The 11,596-nt window shown below is 36.1% G+C and overlaps 1 protein-coding gene across 1 annotated transcript; it reads left to right on the forward strand.

Annotated features, from left to right (window-relative positions):
• Positions 1 to 9,994: 9,994 nt before the first annotated feature.
• On the forward strand, positions 9,995 to 10,474 carry LOC149157745 (DNA damage-inducible protein 1-like). The gene has a single exon (XM_089433775.1). It carries the CDS (start codon positions 9,995 to 9,997, stop codon positions 10,472 to 10,474), a length of 480 nt encoding a protein of 159 aa, XP_089289901.1.
• The last annotated feature ends 1,122 nt before the right edge of the window (positions 10,475 to 11,596 follow it).

Raw genomic sequence — 11,596 nt, forward strand, 5'->3', positions numbered from 1 at the left:
TCAGATGACTATGGAGGTCATGTATACATTTGGGTAAAATGTGATTGAATTAAATTCATTATGAATTTTGTTGATGCTTTTAATCTATGAGGTTATGATGTGCAGGTCTAGGGAAACAAGGCCTTGCCAACAGATCATCAGATGCATATGAGCTCACAACCAATACCTTGAGGAAAACCATGTAGCTTCAAAGAAGAATAGATGAGAATCTATGGGAAAGATTAGGGCGCGAAGTCCTAACTTTCGAAAGATCAAGGTGTGGAGTCTTGATTCTACTAGGATGTGGAGTCCTAAGTACAAGGCAAGGGTGCGAAGTCCTAACAAGTCAGGAGAGGTGCACAATAGGGGTGTGGAATCCCTATTCTTTGACTGAAAAACACCACTTAAGGGCTTACATCAACCAGGTGAATTAATCTAAGTTAAACTTTAAGTTGAATTAAATCCAATTTACCCACTTTAGAGGATTATTCAAAATAAATATTATTTTAATGCAAAATATTAGTTATCTACTTTAAAAAATAAATAATAAGAAAAATCCTTAAGTAGACACATGGGTGGTGAATATTACATAATTTAGGTACCTAAATAAAATAAGATAAAAGGGGAAAATTTGGAGAGGTGCCACCTTAGGGGGGTGGTGAATAATACAAATTTTTATATATCAAAAATTGGTTAATTTTTGCATGAAGGGGGTGAGGTGTCACTCCACTCCATGCTTATAAATATTGAAGGATTTTTCCCGATGGAGAAGAAGAGAAAGAGTAGGGAAATACTGCCAAAATGATTGCCCAATTCCTAAATTAAAATGCCAGTGATTTATCTTGGTTGATTGAGACTAAGTGGTGTGAGAGGAAGATATGATATCTTCCTTAGTTGCTTGAAATTTCTCACTATTGTTGAAGTTGGTACTATTTGTGAGCTCATAGAGCTTGGGGTTCCAAGGAAAAAGGTTTCCTTTGGATATGGTTGGGTGGTAAATCTGACTAGTTTGTTGGAGTTGGCGAGTAGAGCTGCTGAACAAAGTAGAATGACTGAGTATCAGGTAAAATTTATAGTTTGTTATATTTTTCTTTAATTAACCTTTCTTGGATGAATATGTAGTTAGTTTACCTTTAAAATAGTTCTTGTTGTTATAAAATATCTTATCATAACCAATGGTTTACCATCTAGTTATTTTGGGTATACATATGTTGAAATTATAGAACTCCAAGAATATGTTTGTGTTTTAACTGATGGGTGAATAGTGGCTCCAATTAGTAATTCTTCAATTAAATGGGTTTTGAGTTGATAACACTGTAGTGCTAATTGTAGTCTCTATATACTGTTCTTATTTTCAATTTGCAGATCTTTGCTTTATTATACATTTATAATTATGAAAGAATATGTTGAAGAAGAGTTACTATTATGTTAATACATTTCTATTTAGGAAAGCATATTTTGAATAAGAGTTTCTGTTAATTTTTGTTAGGGAAGGAAAAGAAAAAGAGGATTACAATTTAAGCTTGTAATTCACCTGAGTAAAAAAAGCAAATAAACCATGTTGTGTAAACTATAATTGGAAGAGATGATGTTCATATTCCTATTATCTAACATCCTCCTTCGCATAGTTGGTTTCCTTTAAAGTTATATATTTATCTTTCATCTAATAATAGTTTTTTGCAAAAGTCTTGTTTTAGAGTTAGTAGTCATTGTTTTGAAGGTCTAGGCACATTGTTCCTGCTTTAAGTTGTAGATTTTCCTGTAGATACACAAGCTCATGCAATTTACTAAAGCACAGGACACGAATCCACTTCTACTTTCAACCAGCAGAAGCCAATAGATCGATGAAGAAAATATGAACAAGAAGAAGACAAATCAATGGTACATAACACAATAAGTTTTCCCGAGGAAAGCCAATGCTCAAAACCCCGCTTATCTGTATTTCATTAATCAGAAATATGAGTGAAGATACAAATCTTGTTCTCACTAGAAAAATTCCACACAAGTATGCTTAACTCTCTACCTCACAAGCCCGCTCTTACCCAACACTTAGCCAATTTCCACTTCCTTCCAAGCCCCTATTTCCTTGTGCAATTCCTAGGATGAATAACATGTATTTAAAGGGAATTCATGCTTCCAAAACTGTGCAATCCTAATTAGGTCCTCTTCCTGATTGCATGCATGATATTTACAACTTAGTAAATCATACAACTGATAGTACACTGTCCCTACACTCTAGTCTCAACTGGGTCTTTCTCAGAATTGACATGCATGAGTTTCCGATGAGTGAATCTTCAATTATCTGGAGTAGCACTTGTGGATGCACCAGTGCACCAATTGACTGTTAATCCTCTACTAGTTCAACAAACAGTTAGAACTAGTTTAACTGACTATAACTCAATAAACTGAGTTATCTAATTACAACTCAATCTAAACTCATACTGGACCCCTAAAATTTAGGGAGAACATATACATGACTTCCAAAATACTTCCAGTGCAAAATTCCTAAGATAGTTAAGTTAATTAAACTTAATTAACTATTTACAAGTTGCTATGAGAATATAATTCAATTTTAATTGACAGTTTAATTCATGGACAAATTTAAACTGGAATTTCTTGTTGCCATTTCTCAACACTCCCTCTCAACAAGAAAGGGATTATCTGCTACCCCGATCCTATCTCTGTGAAACTCTAATTTACATCTTGATAATTCCTTTGTCAAAATGTCAGCATCTTGCTGCTCCGTGGGAATGTACTCTAACAACATGATCTGCCTCAGCACATAATCTCTGAGATGATGATATCAGATATAAATGTGCTTGGATGTATCATGAAAAACTGGATTTTCAGAGAGTTTGATACAACTCTGATTATCGTAGTAAATCAATGTCAGGTCCATTTGCTGACCAAATAGACCAACCATGTTCTTCCTCATCTAGATGGCCTCAAATGCTACATGACTTACAGCCATGTACTTTGCTTCTACTGAACTGAGTGCAACTGATCTCTGTTTCCTACTGTACCAAGAAACTACCGCTGACCCAATATTGAAAATCACTCCGGATGTGATTTTCCAGTTGGATGGAATTCCTGCCCAATCTACATCCATGAAGTCTTAAAGCTTCACTCCCTCTATCCATCTATAACATAGTTCGTGTTGAGTAGTGCCCTTGAGGTATCTCAATAGATGCTTTTCTGCCTTCCAAAACAACTTGGTAGGCCTAACCATTGCTTGACTGAACTGGTTAACCTACATAGCATAAATCCTACCATGTGTTCACCAAGTACATGAGTGAACCCACAAGATGCCTGTAAATAGTAGCTCCCACTACCTATCTCAAAGTAGCATCCTCCTTCCTCTAGTTACCAGCTAGTGGAGTCTCCATAGGCTTGCAGCTCTCCATGCAGAGCCTCTTGAGTATCTCATTAGCATACTTTCCTTGAGACACAAACAACTCCCCATCAACCTACCATACTTCCATGCCTAGAAATTAATGCATGATCCCCAAGTTCTTCATCTAAAACTCTCTTGTAAGGTCCTCCTTGCAAGATTTGATCAACTGATCATCACCTGTCAAGTATGAGATCATCAACATAAAGTAAAATTATCAACAATTTACCTTCCACCACTATGTGGTATAGGTTTGCATCCACTTCACTTTTTCGTGAAGCCCAACCCAATGAATTAGCTATCTATCCTGGTGTACCAAGCACGAGGTGCTTGCTTCAGTCCATACAATTCTCTCTTGATTCGACACACATGCGACTCACTGTCAAAGGTTTAAAAACTTTCCGGCTGCTCTATGTACAACTCTTCCTCTATCGTGCCATTAAGGAAGGTTGTCTTTACATCCATCTAATATATATTCTAACCCATCTGCACTGATAGTACCAATATAGATTTGATCGATGAGTACCTTGCAATAGGGGAAAAGGTTTCATCATAGTCAATCCCCTCTACCTTTGAAAAGACATGGGCCACAAATCTAGACTTATGCTTCTCCACACTACCATCTGTAGCTTGCTTTACCTTGTAAAGCCAATGAGAGCTTACCACAGACTTATCCTCTAGTCTCGGGTCCACATCCTAAATACTGTTACGAACTATGGAGTCATACTCGTCCACCATGAAATCAACCCAAATCAGCTGCTGAACTGCTTCCTCAAAGGAAGATGGCTCTGTCACAACACATCCGATCATAAGAGCCATGTATCTAGTGTATCTGCTAGGTGACCTCCTCTATCTACGCTGTGATGTGGTTGCTCCCACATTCTCTCTAGCATCTGACAACAATCATCCGCCTCTCTTTTGCGCTTTCTCCCATCTCTGAAAGACTCTTCCTAAGTGGATGTCTCCACTCCCAGATCCTCTGCATGTGGCTGCTCCACATCAATCTGAGGCTCCTCAACCTTAGGAGCTAAAAGCTCCTCAACCGCATGTAGCTGAAGCTCCCTCTCAAGGGAAACTCGCATGGACTTCTCCTCTTTGAATCTGACATCCCAACGAACCACTGTCATCCTACTAGTCGGAAAGTACACTCGATAGTTGTGAGGTGTATTAGTGTACCCCACAAATATCTCCAAATATGTTGTTAGCTCAAGATTCTTCCATGCATCATTGGTCACTTGGAAATATACTGATGACCCAAAAATCCTAAAGTGGCCAACATGTGACCTCTTACCAGAATAAGCCTCCTTTGGTTTTTTCATCCCAAAAATATGATGCGGGCTACGATTTTGAACATAAACGTGTTGCATGACTCATCCCACAAGGGTAGTGGGAGACATCGATCATGTAACATCGCCCTCATCACCCATCTCGATATCCATCTAGAGATCTTTCTCCTCCAGGTCATTGAATAACTCATTGTTGCTAGTCGTGTGGAATGAAGCTCCACTGTTTAAGTACCATACACTTCCCATCATTGATGACACCATGCATGAAATGAGGGAAAATTCCAATTCGAATTGAGAGGCCAAAGCCTCACTCAATGATCCTCCTAAAAACTTATTCTTGGACTTCTTGAGTGGACAATTTGTAGCAAAATGGCCCAACTTGTGATAATGAAAGCACTTAACTTTTGTCACATCTTTCTTCTTACCTCCATGGCAAGAATTCGATTTGGAATGGGAAGTTTTCCCTTTTCGCTTTTTCGCCTTAATCACTAAGATACAGTTATCTTCATCATTAGTCTTTGATGAAGAGCCACCCCTTGTGTTCCTCTTGATGTCTTCCTACATAAAATCTGACCACAGTTGTTCCCAATCTGGTAGCTTATCCCGACCATTGGCAAAGTCCTAATAACTATGCCAATTCTTTAGGAGTACCAAAAGAGCAAGACTCACCATATCATCCTCAACAACCGTGATTCCAACACTTCCAGGTTCATCATGACATTGAGTGAACTTGGTCAAGAATTTTGGAATAGTCTCGCCTTTCTCCATTTTGATTTTTCACAGTTTGTCCTTCAGTGCCAATTTCCTTTGGTCACTGTTGTTCTGATACAAGTCCATCAATGCTTTCTACATAGCATATGAAGTTTCCTTACCATTGAGACTTCAGAAAATGTGGTCATGAACTCCCTCAAGGATTATCTGCCTTGCCTTTCCCACACACTTCTTCCATTTGGCCAGATTCTGTGCATCTGATGTTGCTGGCTTAGGAATGTCTTGATCAATGAATTCCTTCAAGCCATTATCCTCCAGCACAACCTCCATTCTTTGCTTCTAGACTATATAATCTGAGCTACCTTCCAAGGAATACTCGAGCCGCAAACCGTAGAATGCCATATGCTGATCCTGAGGTATGTATTGAAAATTCGAATTTCACCTATAACCCATAACTAAAACCTTTGAAATCTCTTCTAGCATACTGTCTTCAACTCTAATACTATGTAGATTTTCCTGTAGATTCACAATCTCATGCAATTTACTAAAGCACAGGACAAGAATCTAATTCTACTTTCAACTAGTAGAAGCCAATAGATCGATGAAAACAATATGAACAAGAAGAATAAAAATCACTGGCACTTAACAAGTTTTCGTGGGGAAAGCCACTGCTCAAAACCCCTCTTATCTGTATTTTATTAATCATAAATATGAGTGAAGATACAAATCTTGTTCTCACTAGAACACTTCTGCACAAGTATGCTCAATTCTCTGCCTCACAAGCCCGCTCTTAGCCAACACTTAGCCAATTTCCATTGCCTGCCAAGCCCCTATTTTCTTGCGCAATTCCTAGGATGAATAACTCATATTTAAAGGGAATTCATGCTTCCAAAACTGCGCAATCCTAATTAGGCCTCTTCCTAATTGCATGCATGATATTTACAACTCAGTAAATCATACAACTGATAGTATACTGTCCCTGCACTCTAGTCTCAACTGGGTCTTTCTCAGAACTAACATGCATGAGTTTTCAATGAGTGAATCTTTAGTTATCTGGAGTAGCACTTGTGGATTCACCAATGCACCAACTGACTGTTAATCCCCTACTAGTTCAATAAATAATTAGAACTAGTTTAACTGACTATAACTCAGTAAACAGATTTATCTAATTAAAATTCAATCTAAACTCATACTGGACCCCTAAAATTTAGGGAGAACATATACAAGACTTCCAAAATACTTCCAACTCGAAATTCCTAAGCTAATTAATTTAATTAAACATAATAAACTATTTACAAGTGGCTATGAGAATAGAATTCAATTTTAATTTCAAGGACAAATTTAAACTCAAATTTCTTGTTGCCATTTATCAACATATGTTTTCCTGGAAATATAACACTTATTATTTTTGCAAGAAATAAATTTCTCTTGAAATATAGAATTTATTCTTTGTGCAGAAAATAAAAACATATATCTCTACTTAATTTTTTTCTTACTAATGTCATCCTACTAATGTAGAGCGTCGTATCATTAAATGCAAAGGTGGATAATGATTTTAGCTTGATGGGTGTATATATTGGTGTGTTACATTTACTTTGGTTAATGCGTGAGATAAATTAGTGTGGTAATCTTTTGTAACTTTTACTATAAAACCTTACAAGATAAATTAGTGTGGTAATCCTCTGTAACTTTTACTATATATACATTCTTGGAAAATATGAGTTTATGATTCCTCCCTTTTCAATATGTAGTTTGAAGTTTTCATTATTGCCAAAAGTATTGGTCTTGAATAGTTTCTAAAAGAGGTTAACCTTGGTAATCTTTTATAACATTGGTAATATTTTATAACCTTGGTAATCTTTATATGCATTCTTGGAAAATGAGATTTTATGATTTATCCATTTGCATTATGTAGTTTAAAGTTTTTATTTTTGTAAAAATATTAGTTTGGAATAATTTTTGAAGGAATATACTATTAAATGTTTTATACACTGGGATTTTTGGTCATTTTACCAATAGTTGATTTTGGAATGAGTTTAAATAATTTATTATTATTTTAATGTTGCACTCTACATAACACCAAATCTCAGTACATGAGCTTGAGCTTCTACAGGGAGTAATTTTGTTTGGACAGTGTGAAAGAACACTATGTTTTGTTTGTGAGCTTCCACAGGGAGTAATTTTGTTTGGAGAGTGTGAAAGAACACTCTGTTTTGTTTGTGAGCTTCCACAGGGAGTAATTTTGTTTGGAGAGTGTGAAAGAACACTTTGTTTTGTTTGTTTGGATTGTCGTTGAAAATAATATTTTGAGTCTTTCTGTAGGCTGGAAAGATATAATTTGATTTTGTTTCATGCAATATGCAATGGTAACAATAAGAATCTTTAGTTCAAATAGTACGGATTTTGGTAATTATGGCCAATCACTTATGGACACCATACTCTGGTATCCTTCCTTGACAAGGATGTTATTTGAATATTAAATTGAATTTATTTTACTAAGTTTGAGATTCAATGGCATCACCTTCTTTTTCATGCTTTTAAAGTAATATAAATATTACCGTATTATTAAGTAATTGAAATTGTATGTAATTTAGTAAGTATTGGAAATTGTATCGTATGTTTTAAAAATTGAAATAAGAATTATGTTGGATTTTTCCTTTTAGGATATATATAAATTCCCTTGGAATATTTTGCATGTAAAGCTATGGTATTGATGAAATATTCTCAGAGTACATAAAGAGATTAATTTTAGTTGTTTGGGGTAAATAAGATAACTAATTTGGAAGTAAGATAAATGGATTTGAAATTAGCAAGATTATTCAAGTTATAGTATCAGAGATTTTAAAAGAAAGTATTCTAGTGGGGTCAACAATATATGAGCCAAAAGAAAAGGCAGATTGCTTTCCATCACGAGTAAGAATCTCTGACGTTAGTAAATAAGTTATAGAGAAGAGAAAATGGAAATGAATCCTCATGTTGTGATCATTTAATGATTTCATAATACTATCAAATATTTCTAAAATGGCAGAATTTTATGTTTAAAATATAGGGTATTGTTGCAAAGAAATATTCTGCAAATGAATGGATCAAATGTTAACATCTGAACTTTATGTTACATGGAATGAATGCTTAGGATATGATGAGTTCTTCTTTATTTTTGGAAGACTTAATAATTTATGTGAATGTTTTTGGATATGATGATTTCTTCTTCATTTTTGGAAGACTTATAATTTATGTGACGATTAATGTGTTTTTTTCATGTACTACGAAAGGCCAAAAGCATGATACAAAGTCTATGTAAAGTATTTTTAACATATAGAAATAATATGGATATATTTTCAATGTTTGTATGAAACATGGATGAGTTTTATATTAAAAAAAACACCTTTTTTGGGTAACTTGAGTTACATACCTAGTTGGTAGTCGAGGGATCTTACATATGGTATCAGAGCCGGTTAAAACTATAACCTAGGGCTTGCCTACTAATATTTAGAGGTAATTACTTTTATTTACTTATTTGAATTTTCCTTGATTAGGTTAAGTAATCATGGAGAGAACATCAAGGCAACGAAGGAGGAGGGAAGTCTCACCTCCACCTTCCCAAGCTAGAGAATCTGAGAAAATATTTGTCAGGGAAGTAAGGGATATGATGTTATCCTTCCAGAAGATGACTGAAGTCTTGATTAGTAGGGTTGGAGGGAATCCTTCAGTGCTTGGTTCTTCGTCTCAAGTAGAGAGGCATGAGGTACCATTTGATGGAGATGTGCATAGAGAGTTGGAAAAAGTTAAGCTTCCTATCTTTAAGGGTACCACCAAAGGCGAGGTAGCATAAGCTTGGTTGGAAAACATGTGCCTATGTTTTGAGTTGTGGAACTATTCTAGCAACCAAAAATCCAAGTTGGCTATATACCAACTTAAGGAGAGTGCACTATTATGGTGGAGGAACTTAGAATCTCAATTGGGATATTCCATTTCTACCTTGACGTGGGAACAATTTGAAGAGGAATTTCAAGAAAAGTACCTTTCTACTGAATACTTGGAGAGGAAGTTGAATGAGTTTCATGATCTTAAGCAAGGAACTAAGATGGTACTTGAATATGAGGCTTGATTCATGGAGCTTCTTAGATATGCTACCTATCTCAATACTGAAGCTCTCAAGGTAAACAAGTTTTTGTATGGATTGAATCCTATTATAAAGGAAAAGGTGTGCATTTTGATGCCTACTACATTGCATGAGGTAGTGAAAAAAGCAATTATAGTTGAGGAAGAATTGTTGGGAAGCAAAAGTGGGGATAAAGCCCCCAATCTATCATTCCATGGGAAACCCCCTAGAAGGGGAGGACCAGATATAAGGAATAAGACAAGTGGATCACATCATCGAGGATTTCAAAAGAATCATACTTTTAAGAACCATAGAAATAATCCAAGGCAACATCTTCAACAAAGTAGTACTTGCACTCAAGAATTAGTTCAAAGTTCAGTACAATCACCTAATAAAAGGGTTAAATTGATGAAAAATGCTCCTACTAATGGATGTTGGACTTGTGGAGGACCTCATTATGAGTGAGATTGCCCTGAAAAGAAGATTGAGGCACAATCAGACTAGGAGCAGGCCACTATTAGAGATATGGGCAGAGCCCATAGGATTCATGCAACTATGCACAATCGTCAAGTTGAGCATCAGTCAACAATGCTTGAAGCATCCAAAAAATTGAATGGTATGACGGTTACTATTTTAATTGATCCTGGTGCAACTAAAAGTTTTATTTCTCCTAATGCTTTATTAAAATGTAAATTGGTGGAAAAAGAGCAAAATAATTTTGATCAGGTCGAGATGGCCTCAGGGCGTTCTCAAAAGGTAGAATACCTAGTGCAAGAGTGCCCTTTAGACATGGGAATGTGTGTCACACATGTGAATCTTTATGTGACATCACTTGGTCATTATGATGTAATAATTGGGATGGATTGGCTCGAAGCCCATTGGGCTGTGCTTAATTTTCAAAGTAAAACCCTTCAGTTTGTGAGTGATGAGGGCCAATATATGGTTCTCCATGGGGAAAAGAGACATGTTTCTTTAAGGCTTATCTCAGCCTTGCAGTTGAAGTGAAGTCTTAGAAAAAGATGTCAAATGTATGCTATAATGACTCTAAATGAGGGAGAGCTTTCATCCTTTGAGAAATATCCTATCCTTTCGGAATTTTTTGATGTCTTTCTAGAAGAGTTGCCTGGTTTGCCTCCCAAGAGGGAGATTGACTTCTCCATAGAGCTTAAGCCTGGAGTAGAACCAATATCCAAAGCTCCCTATCGAATGTCTGTTGTTGAACTTCAGGAGTTGCAAGTGAAACTGCAAGAATTATTGGATCGGGGTATGATTAGACCCAGTGTTTCACCTTGGGGAGCTCCTGTAATATTTGTAAAGAAGAAGGATGGATCTCTTCAACTTTGTATTGATTATAGGCAGTTGAATCGAGTAACTATTCAAAATCAATATCCTTTGCCTCGCATTGATGATCTATTTGATCAAATGAAGGGAGCCACTGTGTTCTCCAAGATCGACCTTCGATCGGGGTATCATCAGCTTAGAGTTAAGGAAGAGGATATTCCTAAGACTTTTTCGAACTTGTTTTGGTCATTATGAGTTTGTGGTTGTACCTTTTGGGTTATCTAATTCTCCAGGAGTGTTTATGAGTTTGATGAATGGTGTGTTTCATAAGTACCTAGACAAATTCGTACAAGTGTTCCTTGATGACATCTTAATCTATTCAAAGACCCCTAAAGAGCATGAGCAACACTTGAGATTGGTGTTGCAATGTTTAAGAGAAAACAAGATTTATGCCAAAATGTCTAAATTTTCTTTTTTCCAATCAAAAATCCATTATCTTGGACACATTATTTCCAGCAAAGGCATTGTTTTTGACCCAAAAAATATTGATGCAATTTCAGAATGGCCAACACCCTCCAATGTGCATGAAGTGCATAGTTTCATGGGTATGGCAGGATATTATTGGAGATTTGTGGAAGGATTTTCGAAAATAGCCAGTCCAATCACTTCATTGCTTAGGAAGGGAGCAAGATTTAATTGGACAGATAAGTGTGAGCAAGCTTTTTCCAAGCTCAAGCAATGTTTGACTACAACTCCGATATTGAAGGTTCTAGATATGGACAGGAAATTTATAGTATGTACTGACACATCAAAAGATGGATTGGGTGCAGTACTATCACAAGATGG

Source organism: Pinus tabuliformis, chromosome 5_2 (genome assembly GCF_031772625.1).
Source record: "Pinus tabuliformis cultivar Carrire ecotype Pingquan chromosome 5_2, CPIR1, whole genome shotgun sequence".
Lineage (NCBI taxonomy): Eukaryota > Viridiplantae > Streptophyta > Pinopsida > Pinales > Pinaceae > Pinus > Pinus tabuliformis.

Coding starts and splice junctions, on each gene's coding strand:
- LOC149157745 (XM_089433775.1), top strand. CDS start 9,995: ATGGGCAGAGCCCATAGGATTCATGCAACTATGCACAATCGTCAAGTT.